General features: G+C 39.2%; 2 protein-coding genes across 2 annotated transcripts in view; one reads left to right on the plus strand and one right to left on the minus strand.

The window, feature by feature from the left end:
• LOC119742641 (FACT complex subunit SSRP1-like) overlaps positions 1 to 17,141 on the minus strand; it is a 63,806-nt gene that overhangs the window by 30,810 nt on the left and 15,855 nt on the right. The gene's annotated exons all lie outside the window — the stretch shown is intronic.
• On the plus strand, positions 1,519 to 4,192 carry LOC119742642 (E3 ubiquitin-protein ligase TRIM56-like). Its single transcript, XM_038218779.1, has one exon. The coding sequence runs from the start codon at positions 1,864 to 1,866 to the stop codon at positions 3,799 to 3,801; it is 1,938 nt and encodes a 645-aa protein (XP_038074707.1). The 5' UTR covers positions 1,519 to 1,863; the 3' UTR covers positions 3,802 to 4,192.

Consider the following 17,141-nt stretch of genomic DNA (forward strand, 5'->3'; position numbering starts at 1 on the left):
GTTTAAATGTTTTAACATGCATGTCACATCTACTGTGTTCATGTAAGTAATTAGATTATCAAATATGTACCGTTTTGTTGGTGTCATGTGACACAAAGTGATATCATAACATTGCACCCCCCATTAAAAAAACAAAACAATTTAAGCATCTTGAAGATCTAGAGGCATCCTACTTAAAAGACAATCTCAACTTTTCAAACAGATTCAACATGTATACTGTAGTATAATAAACACTCGGGGGACAAAAACATTAAAACATAAATGAGTGCATCTCGTGTAAAAGCTATAAATCAACAGGAAATTGTGCCAAGATTGCGTAGGGTAAAGAAATTAAGTTTACATCCTTGAACCTAATGTACATCAACAAACATGTTTACATTACCGGTAATGATTCATGTATATGTACCGGTTTGAACATGGTGTATGACGACAGTGAATGAAACAGCATTTTCTGTGCATGGTGGGGAATCTGATATAAGACAACTGAAAAACACTTATCATCGTTGTTCTGCTTAAATACTGCAGGATTAGCATCTGGTTGTGTGTAATAAACAGCCAGATATTGGATATCTGCAAAAGTGAGTAAACCTTATATTTTTGAAAACTAGTTTTAGAAAAGGAAAAACAAACTGCCATAGTATAAATGTGTCCCTCTGTATCAGAGGGATATTATCACAGTTATATTTCCTCAAAAACACTAATTAAAAAAAAAAAAAACTTGGGGCAAATTATTCCCTAAGTCATCATTAGGTGTGCTTCCACATCACTATTTTCTCTACAATGTTTATGTTGCTTGAGAAAATATCAATTAGATCATTTGAATGCTAGCTTCGGTTCCATTTGTTGTTTGCAGTGTTGGTTGTATCACACTTGAGAAATACCAGCACTCAAGTACTAATTTTGGATACTCACATGTGTACTCGTACATGTCTGGCTTTTAAAATACTCAGACTCAATTCATTGTACTCATGCCTGAGAAGCAAAGTAATTGGACTCAACTATTTGATCTTAATTGTACTTAATCACAATGATCAGCCATTCTTGGGGAAAAATTGGGTTTGTAGATTAGGGGTTAAACGTTGTTATGGTTTGATACGCGGTAACCTGAGGCTGCGATAACCCACCGCCGCGAGAGGGTGCTATCACGACCGACCAACATCGCCCACGGACCATGCCACGGACTTGTCAGAACAACAGCTAGGGAATCTCCTATTGGTTGTGTAATGCGCGCGCACCTGTTTGGCCTAATATATGCAGTGCGCAATTCAAAAAATAGTAGTTCAAAAGCAAACTCTTAAATTTCTACAAGTGCAATAAAAAATGCAGCAAGACCTTTGTGCAACTTCACTGGTCAGCTCTTTTGTTAAGTGTACAATGTAGTATGTGTAGGACTGAAAATGGACTGTAATTGCCTGCAGAAGTCGTGCATGTGCGCTAGTTTCCCCCATTTTTCAAGAGGATATTTCAGCAATTTCCCTAGACGTTGTTCTGACAAGTGATAGCGTCCTCTCGCAGCGACGGGTTATCGGGGCCGCAGGTATTATCACGTATCAAAGTCATAACAACATCTAGCCCCTAGACTATCAGTTGCGATGCAAGGAGCATACAAAGATTGTACGAAATTGCTTCAGCAAGTACAGAATTGACATTGCTGAATTGGAGGTTTCATTTGTCGCTCATTTGCTTGAGTATTTGTGTGGTTTTCACTCCAGCACTTCATAAAGATCTGCAACTCCTACCCAGAGTGGTCAGAGCACTCAACATCTTGGTACTCAGCAGTACCTACCGGTAAATGTATCTGTTGGATGAAAGTACCGGTATTCAACTTCAACACTAATATTATTTGTTTGTACTTGTGCAGGTATGGCATCCAATGTGACAGTTCAATCTGTCCTGGGAAAGATCAGCCAGGATCATCTAGAATGCTCCATCTGCTCCTATCGTTACGAGCAGCCCAAACTTCTGGACTGTTTGCACAGTTTTTGCCTGATGTGCCTCCATGAGCTCAGACAGCGCCAGGAACCTGAGAGTACCAAGCTACCGTGTCCTCTCTGCAGACAGGATACTACACTGAAAGGAGATGTCGCTGCCCTGCCTGATAACTTTACTTTGGGAGCCCTGGTGGAGGAATTCACAGTGCAGGAACAGCTGCTTGAAGGTCAAGGGTCAGAGATCACATGTCAAAACTGCGACGAGGGAATTAAAGCTGTCTCAAGATGCATGAATTGTAACTGTTTTCTATGTCTAGAGTGCGACAAGGCACACAGGCGAATGGCTTCGATGATAACTCATGAAGTGACCACAATGGCCCAGCTCCGTTCGGGAAAGATCTCCTACAAAAGCAAATTGAGAGAAGTGGTTCCGAAATGCAGGAAGCATCCAGACCAGAATCTCAGTATCTACTGCAACACGTGTGAGCAGCTGGCATGCACCACTTGTTCTCTTCTAGACCATGCCAAACACTCTCTCAAAGGACAGACGAAGGCCTTGCGCAAGTGCAAACAAGAAATTGCAGAGGCAACTGCAAAAGCCGAACAGAAAAGAACAGAACTGAGCACCGCAACAAAGGAAATTGAGAAGATTCGCAAAGCACTGGATAGTACGTTTGCTGACATCACCAAGAAAATCAAACAAAAGGTTGAAGAGGGGACCACTAGGATGTCAGAAGAGGGGCAGAAACTGAAGCAAGAGGCGGAAAAGATCTACAAAGACAGAGTCAAGACTTTAGACACTGCTCAAGCAACCTACAGCAAAGAAGCAAGCGACACAGAGCAGAAGCTAGAAGAGATGAAACAACTCACAGATCAAGCAAGCTGTCACGAGATGCTAGATCTCAAGCAGAAAATATTGCATAATCTCGGACAACTGACTGTGAAGCAGCCACAGAGAGTGCCTTGCGACTTGTCTTTCATGGACTTCCAGGGCAGTGAAATTACACGAGAAATAGGGAAGCTGTCTTTTGTGGATGACAGAACAAAATTGACAAGTCCGGCAAGGTATTGGCAAATAAAGACACAAAAATACAAATTTGGAAAAAATGAGACAGACTTTAAATCTGCCACTCAAGTAGCAGCATTCTCCGACAATGAAGTAGTCATTGTGGATGCCGAGTGCAAGCACCTGATAAGTATATCCCTCAAGACAACCACATCTCCTGCAGTCTGCAAAGAACTTGAGATTGACGATCTTCATAACCCTTCATGCGTGGCAGTGAACAAGCATGACCAACTCATTGTCTTAGCAGGTCCAGTTATCACGATTTTCAACTGGAACTATAAATTCCTTAGGCAATTCAAACCTGGTGTTTGTACAAAGCCATACAGCAAACCAACTTGTCTTGCAGTGGACAACAAGGATCTTATAGCTGTTGGTTATCAGAACAAGGAGGAGATATCCCTACACAGGCCCGATGGAACCCTCGTCCGGATACTGTCAGCACCAGGCATAGGTCACTACTTAACTATCAGCAAGGAGCGTCTTATCTATACCAACTGCAAAAAGTTAAAGTCAGTTGACTACAACGGCACCGTGGTGTTTTCATATAAAATAAGAGCTGATAATAATATCCCCAGTGATGCTGAAGGACTGTGTTGTGACAGGGATGGCAACATCTATGTTGCATTTTCTCTGTACAATGCAACAGATGAAATTCATCTTTTCAGTCCCAATGGCAAGCACAGTGGACGTGTCATCAAGGGATGTAATTATGCAAATGGCATGGCTATCATTCCAAATGGTGATCTCGTAATAGCTGCGGAAAGTTCAGTATGGTTCTACCGCAACAGAGATGAATTTGAATGATATCTTGATACGGAGCAGCAATCTCACTTATGCTCTGCCCGTCGTCAGAGTTTGCTGATGACGGGAAGAGCCTACTGTCAGAAATGTTGTGTTTCAACCAGTTCCTTTCAAAAGCACGCATGCTCAAACTGCATAATATACTTGTCTTTGTCACCTCTGAGAAGGTACATGAGCACAAAGTCAAGAATCCTTTTTAAAAAAATGAGTACCATCAACGATGATGGAAACATTAATAGTCAACTTGTTGACAAATGGATGTTGATGGATTTAGGGTTAGCTGGAGTTTTAGAAAATACGTTGTTGGTATTTTGGCTTTTGGACGTGTGGGTTAATTATGTTGGGCCAACACAGAGCTGTGTGAGTTGCCGGCCGTTGTAATATACAAACATGAAGGTGCCCTTTTTGTTGGATGAAATGGATTTTTGACACTTTTTTTTATACTGCCAAGTGTACTTAGAGTAATTTCAATTATTATAAGCAAAGTAGTTTCTTGAGATGGTGTCGATACAATTTCAGCACTGGTTCTTGTGAAAAAATTAAGTCTTCAAGTTTACAATAAACAAAATGTATTCGTGTGTAAATTTACATGCTCACTTGGTAGATACATGTAGTTGATCTTTTGTCCAATATTCTGGTGTAACTCATGTTCAGATAAAGTTGTTACTGCATGTAACTTTTCTGTAGAAAGGATTCCATATCTTTCTTTTAAAGGGCCCATGTAATGTATTTTTCTAATGCAGTCCTTTTAAATGCACCTTTGTGTCCCATTTAACCATAATTTCAATTTTCATTTTACCATTTTTAAGGGCATTTTTGGTGCATTTTGGGTTTTTATGCTAATGCGAATTTGAACTGAATGAGCAAAAGTGTGATGTCATTCCAGGTTGAAACCTAAATTATACAGCTTACATCAGCACCAACATTGCCAGAATTTTGGATATTTTGCTGTCGTAAATGTTCTTTTCTGTGGTGATTTATTGTTGTTTCAATACATGACAGGAGACCAATGACTAAAGTTTTCTCACAAATATTTTCCAATAAGCACATTTTTGGCTCACAATTTGAACAGAAAACCCCTAAATTTAGCAGTGTCTTCCTGACATGACGTCACAGCAACAGCGCCCTCATTTGTCAGGAAAACTTTATATGTTGAAAGAAGTGTTAAATAGTTTTCATACTTTTAAGAGAAGAAAAATGCACAAACTATGATCACAAGCAAAATACATGTCATGAGCCCTTTGACTTGTAAATAATAAACGATTACTCACGTTACATTTTTGATTACTCACATTGCAAATTGCAAAAGTTACTCACGTTACCAAATTTAGTTGCCTTTTATGCTGAAATTTGTGTATTAGTGTCAACAAAACACTTATATTTATATCTATGTTCATGCAAAGAATGATAATCCTTAATACCAAAATTTAATTCATTAGAAATGTTGGTGAGAAAAAACTTGTATATCTTTTCGGTTACTCACGCTACATTGACCAAAAAAAGTATAAAATGCTACTTTTTGACATCTAAAAATGGATGACGGCTGTGAATTGACATATGTTTCAGAGATTAGGACTATCATACATGTGGGCAATTCTTTGGTAACGGAATTACGGAATTTTGTCACTTTGTCAAGGATTATTCTTTCCCAAGAAAATATGTTCAATGCTAGGCAGCTAATCTAAACATGGAAAGGGAGCCAAGACCCAGTAGAATTGATTGAACGCTAAAAAAAAAAAAATCCCACAAGATTACCCTTTAAGGGGCGGAGCTTAATATCGGTAACGGAATTACGGACGGAGGACAAGCATATTTGAGTTCTTGCATAAATTAATAAAACTCTCTGAAGTTTTGAAATTTTAAAATTGGACACTACCTGTTATTTGTAGAGTTCAGGGGTGTTGTTAACTACAATGCAGAACAAAGTTGAAAAAATAATCACTCTTTTCATAATTTGCATTTTAATCACGGTAACGGAATTACGCCTGGGCGGTAACGGAATTACGCCATGGGTTTACATGTAATAGGTAAATGCAATACTTTTACATTGAATTCAACATAAACTCATCACAATACAAATTTTAGACGTTTATAAAATGCCACAAGGGGAAAGCTAAGTGAAAATTAGCAGATCAAAATGTAAATGTAGGCCTAAACCATGTAAACATGTCTGGGCTTCATTTTTTAGGTCAAAGGTCAAGGTCAAATGAAAGCAATATGTATATTTTTTTTACCGAAAATCTAATTTTACTGTGAACAATTGTATTATCGTATTTCACTAGTTTATCGTGGAAAATACAATAAAACTGCACTGGTTGGCATCTCTGAGCAAGGGAAGATGTTAAGTTATGCCAAGTAGAAGTACAAGTACAGTCTGGTACTCAACTTTCATATATACTTGTTGTGGAATATATTTTCTGTGGGTACCAGACAACGGCTTTGGCAACACATATTTAAAGGGAATGTACATCATTGGCTTTTGCTGTAATTTTAAGAAATGAACTATTTGAGGGGTTAGTATAATAGATCAAATATTGTTACACTGACATGTTTGAAGTTTTGCGTTCAAAAATGCTGGGAAAAACCAAGAAAAACAAAACTGTTCAAGTAGTCTGGTTCTCTGACTCCACTAAAGGTAAAATGGATCAATTTATAGATGCCGGAAAATTGGAGGATAAGGGAACCAGACTAGCTGGCCTGCACCCGTTCATGAACGTGTAACAAATAGCAAACAAAATTTGGACTTGAAAGAGTGTAAAGTACGAGCAGTAGTTGAAAAATAGTTAGGTTTTTCCAACGGTGGTCGGCCGACCACCGTTGGAAATGTATACAAAAAAACCATTTTCTTGAAAATTACTTCACACCAGGTGCCATAATTTTACAGGATGCTTTAGACTGTCATTTACCAACATCCTAGTAAGGTATTTCGTAAAAACTTGGTAGTTTTATTTTCTGATGTTTGAAAATATTGTATATTCCCTTTAAGCATCCAAACAACTATTTAGCATTCTTTAAATAGTAAAAAAGAAAACGTAAAAGTAAAAAATATCCATGGAACACCTGATTATTTTTAATTGTATAATAGCAAATTAAAGAGGGAAATGATTTAACAAGTAATTTAGTATTTAAAGTTATTGTCCAAGGTTACATGCAAATCTCCTATTTAATAATATGTCATGTACATAATCTGGAGGAAATGTGCATACTTTGTGCATGCGTAATTCCGTTACCGTAATTCCGTTACCGTTTCGTAATTCCGTTACCACTTGGAAAAATGCCAAGAAATTACTATTTTAAAGTTTTTATTTTTCATTTATGTTTATAGTAGGGTCTTTTCTCAACATACATGATTTTAAGAAAAAAAACAAGAAAATTTGTGAAATAAGTAACTTTTGCCATTTTTTCGGTAACGGAATTACGTGCTAATTTTGACATTTATAAAATGAAGGCCTACACTATATATATATATATATTTATATTTTTAGATTTTTTTTTAATGACCCTGAGTAATGTTAGTAACTTGTAACATCATAAAATAAATCAAATCTTTTCCCTATAATTCAGAAAGTAATACATACATTAAATTTTATTTTTTTACCAAATCTGAACGTTTTTAATCATAAATTGCAAAAATCACTGTTTTTACCAGAAATATGTATTTTTTTTCAATTTCGTTTTTTAAACTGAATACCCCATTTAATTGAGGTCTGGAAAAAGTACAAAAAAGGTTTAATATGTAAATATTTATTTTTGACATTTTTTGCTCTCCCATGGAGAATTGCCCATGTACATGCTAGAAATAAGGTTATGATTGAAATATCTCTAATTGCATTAACAGCAATCAATGTTTAAACTTTACCAAATTTTTTGAGTTTTTTTGTAGTAAAAAAATATTTTTCACTTTCGATTTCTCAAAAAATGTTTGATAAAATTGGGTTTTCTTTGTTAATTTCTCATACTTGTAATCTGTAATGAAAAAAAATGTGAAACTGGGTTAAAAAATAAAACTTTTTTTTTCTTAGCCATGTCCATCAAACCGTGGAATTGCCCTAAAGGATAGATGAACGACATTGCTAAACATTACATTTTTGTAAAAGTTGGTCATGGAGAAGCAAATTAGCATACATTTTAGTGGTGGGATTTAAATCCCAATAAAAAAAAGAAAAGAAATTATTCTGTTTGGAATTTGGAAACCGAATATTTGAAACTAACCTTAAAAATAATTAGGCCTTCCATTTGTTGTGACACAGGCTAAAGACAAAAACTGGAACAACCCCTAATTTGCTCCACAGTCTCTGATTGCAACTGCATGCACTTTCTGTGGTCTTCTTGGTACATGAATAACCTGCCCATTTGACTCATCAGAGAGTTCACATCCTTCTTTTCAACATTACAGCTCTGGTGTGTTTTTGTAAAAGGCCCAGTGGTCGTTGAATTCTGCAAACTACACCCAGTCATTGGGAGGGCATTTCATGTGGCACCTCACTCGTCAGTTTTTGTTGGCATGACTGTGAGCTGGATGAGAACTTCCGGTGAAATCAAATAATCGTTACTGAGTTGGAAACAAATTGGATAACTGGCTTTTTAAATCTCCGATTTCTCCCACCAGTACTATATTTTTAATTCACACAAGTTTACAAGTTTATTAGCCTTATACTCTGTCTTTTATTTAAATCACAGTGAAGATTTCTTTTAGACGCATGCTCTGAGTTTGAGGTAATCCATTATTGGATGCATGGTTCAATAAAGAATTCCTGTTTCCTCTGGTTGAAAACTGCTTGTTCAACTTGTACAAATAAAAAGAGGCGTCACATTGTGACAGAGTCTCTCTGACAATTGTGCTCAGTTAAAGTGTTTTAAAAAATACTCTAGAAAGAAAAACAACATAAGTTTAAAGAGTACACAGAGTGTCAATGCTACAATATCAGGCAGAAGAGGTAGGCACGCCGACACCGCGTTTTTAGGAAGTTTTTTATTATTAGGCAAATTAGGATCGAGGTATGGGGACTTTCTGCTGTCCCCACAGTGTCTTCGGTCCCCTTAGTATCATGGGTACAACTCGTGTGTAGTCCTCACAACTACGAAACAAGTACATGTATGCGTGGGTAGGCCTACACCGCGTTATGGGAAAGTTTTTTATTGTTAGGCAAATTAGGAACGAGTTATGGGGACTTTTTACTGTCCCCACAGACTTTTTGGTCCCTACAAATACCTCGTACAGACGAGTGTATGTCCCCACAACTACGGAACAAGACTGGGTGAATATGTGCGTGTTCACAAGTTGATCAGGTGGTGAAGACAATTCCCCCGTGAAGCCGGTGAGGCACTAAAGCACTGTTGTTTTCTATAAATGTGCTGTCAATTTCAGCGAAACTTTCAGGCACCAATTATTGAATGTTTGAACATTCTGACCAAATCTTTACAAAGGCTGCTGGCTGTGATGTCATAGACCTTATTCACAAGCAAGCCATTTTAGATCGTGTTCCCTGAATATATTTTATAAATTGTAAACAGTTAAATGGGATGGTGCCAGACTAAATGCTTTCCAAACCTCACTTTTATTTTTTACTAAATGTGGCTTAACACATTACGTATGTTTAATCACAAATTAAATTATTCATCGGAGCAGACGGGTATTGTAATTAATTTTATGTTATTGCTTTCATTTCTATTTCTATTCTGGGCCCCCGTCAGGGTTTTGCCCCTCTACCAGGGGCCCTAAGGTGGGCCCCTGGACGGACCCCACTCATGAAGGGCTTCGTGCCAAGACACTCGACATGTGCGCTACGCACACAGTGCTAATATAATCCTTGACTGCAGTTATTAATGGTCCCCCCCCCCCTCGCCCCCACACATGGGAATTGGATTGGGATTGACGCCCCTGCGTATTCATGAGTCATGTACTTGTATCATGAACATAGGCCTACTGTAGAACATGGTAAATGACGACAGCGAATGAAACAGCATTTCCTGCATGTGGCGGGATCAGAAATAAATCTATATTAAGACAATTGCGAAGCACTAGTCATCATTTTATTGCCATGCACATTGCCAGTTTGTCATCTGGTTGCATGTTAGAGACAGCCAGATTTTGGCCTTAAATTAAACAAGATAATTCAGCTCCAGTCTTCAAGCTGCTCATTTATAGGATATCTACAAAAGTGAGTAAGCCTTATATTTTGTTTGGAAAAGTAGTTTTAGAAAAGTTTTAGAAAAGAAAAACTGCCAAGGGTACAAATGCATCCCTCTTTTATCAGTAATTTTTCCCCTCAAAACAATGTTTGGATTTGAAATAAAAACTTGATGCCAAATTATTTCCTTCTGGCATTGTTAGGTGTGCTTCCAGCATCAAGATTTTCTGAGCAATGTTTTTATTGATCAAGACAGCATAGATCTAGTGACATTGAGCTATACTTCAATTGATTGTTTGAAGTGTTGTTTTGTACATGGGTCATTCCCTAAAAAGAGGAATTCAAAAGTGTGACATTTGTTGTGTCCGTGTTACACCTGACCTGTGTATTTTACCATGGAAGTATCATTAAAACTGACCTCAAACTTGTTTTATTTGTTTAGCAAGTACTTTGCTTTACATAATAACTCATGGACATACCCCTAACCACCTCAACTCCATCAAAATCCATCACCCCATTTTGGTGGATTTTGGGGGACTTGGGGGGACTTGGTCCAGAAGGCCTGGCATGACTAAATATTGATGGAGTATGATGGGCTTGGGCCTAATGCTGTGCTTGGGGTATCCAATTGATTTTGCCTAGCTTCCTGTACTGCTATTGTGATAAAAGCCATGTTTAGCAAGTCCATGAATGTCAACCAGTACATCAGTGGTGTTTCCAATGTCATGTAAAGTTTTGTATTGGAAGAATAGATGGATTTTGATGGACTTGGTCCAATTCCTAGTAAAAGACACTAGGGAGTAAGGGTTAAAGAATGCATCCTGAATTTTACAAATCTTATACAAGATGCAAAAGAGGACACAAACAAAATTGGTCACAAAATGTATGGATTAACCCACATGTACACTTTCTTGTTACTTGTGCTTACTCAACTACTTTCAGGGATACTCATGTATTGTACTCATACTTGGGTTTCAAAACACTCAGACTCATATTCATTGTACTCATGCCTGAGAAACAAAGTACCGGTACATGGATTCAACTATGCGATCTGGTACTCCTTCACAATAGGCCATATGTGGGGAAAAAGTGATACCGTTGGAAATGTATACAATGTACATTTTAAAAATATCGTGTTTCATCTGATTGATACTTACAGAATGGTAAGGAAACAGTGGAGATATGAATTTCCTTTGTGTTGGTCTGGGCACAGAATATGCTTCATTTTTTTACAATAATTCACCAGACTGGACCAGGCGATCAACTACGCAGTTTGTGGAGTGACCCAATATGGGCCTATCTCCACACACAAACTTAGGCTGTGCTGATTCTGTGTATGTTTATCATGAACCAGTCCATACTTCAAGAACTGCTGATTGGAGTATGATGTCAGTTACTTGGTTTTTCCTGTCAGTCGGATGAAAAACTCAACTTCAACAATCCTCTGTTTGTACTTTTTTTTGCAGGTATGGCATCCAATGTGACAGTTCAATCCGTCTTGGGCAAGATCAGCCAGGATCATCTAGAATGCTCTATCTGCTCCTATCGTTACGAGCAGCCCAAACTTCTGGACTGTTTGCACAGTTTCTGCCTGAAATGCCTCCAAAAACTCAGACTGCGCCAAGAACCTGAGAGTACCAAGCTACCGTGTCCTCTATGCAGACAGAATACTACACTGAAAGGAGATGTTGCTGCCTTGCCCAATAATTTCACGTTGGGAGCCCTGGTGGAGGAATTCAGAATGCAGGAACAGCTGCTCGAAGGTCAAGGGTCACATATCAAATGTCACAACTGTGATGAGGGAAATGAAGCTGTGTCAAGATGCATGAACTGTGACAGTTTTCTCTGTCGAGAGTGCAACAAGGCACACAGACGAATGTCTGCCATGAAATCTCATGAAGTGACCACAATGGCCCAGCTCCGATCAGGAAAGATCTCCTACAAGAGCAAACTGAGAGAAGAGGTTCCAAAATGTGGGAAGCATCCGGACCAGAATATCAGCATCTACTGCGACACGTGTCAGCAGCTGGCATGCACCACTTGTTCTGTTCAAGACCATGCCAAGCACTCTCTCATCGGACAGACGGGGGCCTTGGGCAAGTGCAGACAAGAAATTGCAGAGGCAACTGCAAAAGCTGAACAGAAGAGAACGGAGCTGAGCGCCGCAAAACTGGAAGTTGATAACATTCGCAAAGCATTGGATGGTAGGTTTGCTGAGACCTACAAGAAAATCGAACAAAAGGTTGAAGAAGGGGCTGCCTGGATGACAGAAGCGGGGCAGATATTGAAGCAACAGGCGGAGAAAATCTACAAAGACAGAGTCAAGATTTTGGACACTGCTCTAGCAACCAACAGCAAAGAAGTAAGCGACACAGAGCAGAAGCTAGAAGAGATGAAACAACTCATAGATCAAGCAAGCTGTCATGAGACACTTAAGCTCAAGCAGAAACTATTGCATAATCTCAGACAACTGACCATGAAACAGCCAAAGAGAGTGCGTTGGGACATGCATGGTTGGGAGTTGTCTTCCATGGACTTCCAGGGTGATGAAATTAGACAAGAAATAGGGAAACTCTTATTTGTGGAAAAACCAAGTCCACGCAAGAAGACTCCAAGTCTGGCAAGGTATTGGGAAGTAAGTAGGGTAGACTTTCAAATACAATCTGCCACTCATGTAGCAGCATTCTCTGACAATGAAGTAATCATTGTGGATGCCGAGTGCAAGCACCTTATAAGTACATCTCTCAAGACGCCCGCATCCTCTGCAGCCTCCAAAAAACTTAAGATCTATGATCTTCATAACCCTACATGCGTGGCGGTGAACAAATATGACAACCTTATCATTTTAGCTGGTCCAGTCATCAAGACTTACAGGATGTATAGATCACTTAGGCAATTCAGACCTGGAAAAAAGCCGAACAGTAAACCAACATGCCTTGCAGTGGACGACAATAATCAGATAGCTGTGGGTTATCAGAACAAGGAGGAGATATCCCTTCACAGGCCAGGTGGACAACTCATTCGGATACTGCCAGCACCAGGCATAGGTCACTATTTAACTATGAGCAAAGACCGTCTTATTTACACCAACTGCAAAAAGTTACAGTCAGTTGACTATGAGGGCGCCATGGTGTTTTCAAATGAAATACGAGCCAATGACGGTGTCCGTAGTGATGCCGAAGGACTGTGTTGTGACAGGGAGGGTAATATCTACGTTGCATTTTCTCAGTCTGACTCTCCATTTTCAGATGAAATTCATCGTTTTAGTCCTGATGGCGAGCACGTTGGATGTGTAATCAAGATAGGTACACGTAATTGCGCAAATGGTATTGCTTTCACACCAAGTGGTAATCTCGTAATAGCGGCGGGAAGTTCAGTAAGGTTCTATGCCTTTGAATGGCACCAGTTTCCTGTGGCGACATCATTTTTAACAATGGTCATCTGATATGAAGCAGCAATTTCACTAAAGGCCGGTTTACCATTGACCAAATTTTGGGATGACAATTCCAACAGAAAACACCCAATATGAACAGTGTCTTCCTGAAATGATATCACAGAAATAGCGCCCTCATTTGCCAGGATTTTTTTCAATGTTTAAAGTGACTTTAAACAAACTAAACAAAAAATGGTCAAATAGCTTTCATACAAAATAAGAAGACTAGTAAGTTAATTGCCTTGTGGTTGATTAAGCATGAATGTAAAGGATTTGAAAATTTTGCTAAAAATTATGTTTTAAGACAATTTTGACTGTAAAAGTTTGTTATGAAAAAAAAAAAAACCTGAATATTTGAAACCAACCTTACAAAAAAATTAAGCCTTCCATTTTTATGCTCCATGGTCTCTGATTGCAACTGCATGCACTTGCCAGTGGTCATCTTGGTTCATATATATGAACAGGCTGCCCAGATGTTCGACTTATCAGAGAGTTCCCATCCATCTTTTTCAACATTACAGCTCTGGAGTGTTTTTTTTACAGGCCCAGCGGTCATTGAATCCTGCAAACTATACCCAGTCATTGGGAGGGCATTGCATGCGGCACCTCACTCGTCACTTTTTGTTGGCATGACTGTGAGCTGGATGGGAACTTCAGGTGAAATCAGATAACCGATATTCGGTTTGAAAAAAAATGTGGTAATTGGTTTTTAAATCTCTGACTTCTCCCACCACTACTTTATATTTTATCCGCAGTCTAGAGTTTAAAAGCCTATATACTCAATGATTCAATTGGCTTAGAGTGCAGACTTTTTAAATGCATGTTCTGATTTGAGGTAATACATTTATTCGATGCATGGTTTAAAAAAGAATTCCTGTTTCCTTTGTCAATCTTTGTTAAAGGTATAGTCCATCATTTGTAATTTGTGCAGTTTGTTCGCTTGAAGCAACAAAAGTGCTCAAAATCCAAAAAAGGGTGCTGAACAACTAACCCGATGAAGTTTCAGCTCAGCTTCAGCTGTATATTCCGAGAAAAACAGCATTATAGGATCTCGATGTCAAATCCAAAGTTGCTGAATCATGTTTTGAATTGGGCCTGAATTCAGCATCTGAGACACGTTCTCAATGAGCCGATTGCAGCTACGCGATGTTGCGCACTGATCCGACGAATTACAGCAACTGCACGCGCGTGTGCGTCATGCAACCGCGCGCGCGTGTGCGTCATGCCAATGCTTGTGCGCCCTTCGCCGAATAACAAAACGAACTACTAATTTAAATTTCCTACGGTGCGTCTTAAGAAGAACCATTGGAAATGCCTTCTTTTGTTGATTTCTTCAAAATGACAGCTTACCAGAAAGATTAATTTCACAGCGAGTTTAGTCCCCTTACTATCTTTCAACCAAGTATTTTTCTCAACAATAATTACGCCAGTTACTTTTTGGATAGCTGCAAATGATGGACTCTGGCTTTTAATTTGTTAGCCCCAGTCCCTTTTTCAGTTTTAAGCAACTTCCAAAATTGTATGGAAATCAAATTAAGCATTTTGTAGCCCCACCCCACCACCTGAAGAGAACAAAGTTATCTAGACACACACCAGGATTTGGTAGATTTATGATAGTTCTTCTAAAGGCAACCTCGTGCCCCATGGGTACAATCTTGCAGTACCATGTTGTTTCCCATCATGCCTTGCGCGATCGTAACCCCTGGAATTGTGTAATTTAAATGTACCAAAATATGGTACATCATAATTAGGGCTGCAGTTTATCCGTTTTACGTGCCGACGCCATCTTTAAAATGTTAAAAAGTTGTGATTTTGAAGAATCAATCCTTTCAAACACAACGTTTGGACGTTGTGTTAATTAGCAAAGATTTGTATTAAATGTACGTACCCCTTTCGTGCATTTACAACCACAGATACAGGTTTTTTTTAAGCGAAAAACGCGGCTGACATAATCCATATCGTACACGCTTCGCGACTTTTGAATCATAATTTTTTTTTGTACGTGACGTTACGTGCAAAGCTAAGCATGCGAGCGCAAGTGCAAGCGCAAGCGCGAGCGCATTATGGGTGCGGCGCGCCCGGCGTGCAATCTTCGAAATGCCCGCGCAGTACGCTGTGAATAGCCATTCAGTGTCATTTACGTCATCATCACAGCCAGGGGTTAGTGTGAGGCAGAGCACGCGTCCCTGGAGTCGAGGCTGTTCTAAAGGCAAAGTATCGTAGGTAAGATTTCATGCCTACAGAACTCGTACCAATGGACGTCCTTGCAGGAATGTGGATATGTAATAAGGATGAAGATCTACATTCAATTTGGTTAACCTTTAGCAAAAACCTTCATGCATGGCTTAACAAGTGCGGGTGCACAATAAGCTGTGACGCCGATGGCACATATCGAACACCATATTTTTGGTCAATTTTCATTTCCTCCTTCTGGATACCGTCCAAGCACTACACAACATACCAAGTGACTATAACATTACAGCACTATTTTGCCTCCATTTGCAAATTTTTCATAAACAATTTTTTGTAAAAAGTATTTAATTTCTTTTGTTTGCTTTTTCTTTGAAAATTAAAATTTGGTAGTTATATTTTATGGGAAACTTTAGGGCGCTTGTTTTGGGTCAATTTTCCAGGGACAGACATAGACGCACATGCGCATCGATCGAGACAAAGCCTGTGATCCGAAAACTTTCATTAAGAGTGCATCTACTGATGACGACATGGCGATTGCTCAATTTTTGGTCAAATATTTTTGGTCAATTTTTGGGAACAGACAGACAGACAGACAGACAGACCAACCACCAAGTGACATGAAGAAGCTCCTGCCAGAGCTTAAATTTTTTTAAACATTCTGCCGCCTGTGAGTCTAAGCAGTGTTGCAGTTCAGTTCATCATCACAAGTCCATTATGATAATAATAATAATACAAAGTATTTATATAGCGCTTTAACCCTTACCCTACTTGACCCTCCAATGCATGCCAATTGTGCCTCAAGAAAATCTCCTATGTTTTTTGCATGGCCCTCCAATATCTGCCATGTCATTTCAAGGGTAACTGGACAGGCACTCCAATACATGCCACAGAGAACAATGAGAGTCCTCTGATAACAAAGTGAGTGCCCCCAGCTGGTCAGTATCAGGCACCCTCCAGGGCCTCCAACTCCTGCCAATTGGAGCCTTCACTGTTAAGACTTGTTATCTGCCAAATAACTGCAGCTGGAGGGCATTGGCATAACCAACTGACATGCAGTAAACTACCCTCAGAGAGTAAGGGTTAATACAAAGAACAAAGCGCCTAACACACATCCACAACAAAAAAATAACAGAAAGAGAAACAGACACAATACGATGACAATTGGACTTGGAACAAGTATGTCTTAAGGAGACGTTGGAATTCAGGCAGCGAGACCGCCTCTCTCAGACAGGAAGGAAGCTCATTCCACATGCGAGGGGCAGCCACAACGAAAGAGCTATCTCCGGCCTTCTTCCTACTTCTAGGGACAGAAAGCCGGGTCTGATCGGATGATGAGCGGAGTCGGTGTCTCAGGCATCAGGAAAATATGAGTGATGGGAATGTAATAGGTCAACCAGATATGATGGAGCTTGAGTGGTGAGAATTTTGTACACAAGGGTGAAGATTTGTCCTCCATTACAAGTCCTCCAAAGGCCATCACAAGCCATCTTGTCAAAATCAGCCAAGTCACAAGCTGTTAAAATGAACTATGACATGAAGCATTCCCATATTATTGTTCATCCCCCTATTACTCGTTGCCAGACTTG

Source organism: Patiria miniata, unplaced genomic scaffold (genome assembly GCF_015706575.1).
Source record: "Patiria miniata isolate m_02_andy unplaced genomic scaffold, ASM1570657v1 HiC_scaffold_6, whole genome shotgun sequence".
Taxonomy (NCBI): domain Eukaryota; kingdom Metazoa; phylum Echinodermata; class Asteroidea; order Valvatida; family Asterinidae; genus Patiria; species Patiria miniata.

Coding starts and splice junctions, on each gene's coding strand:
- LOC119742642 (XM_038218779.1), top strand. CDS start 1,864: ATGGCATCCAATGTGACAGTTCAATCTGTCCTGGGAAAGATCAGCCAG.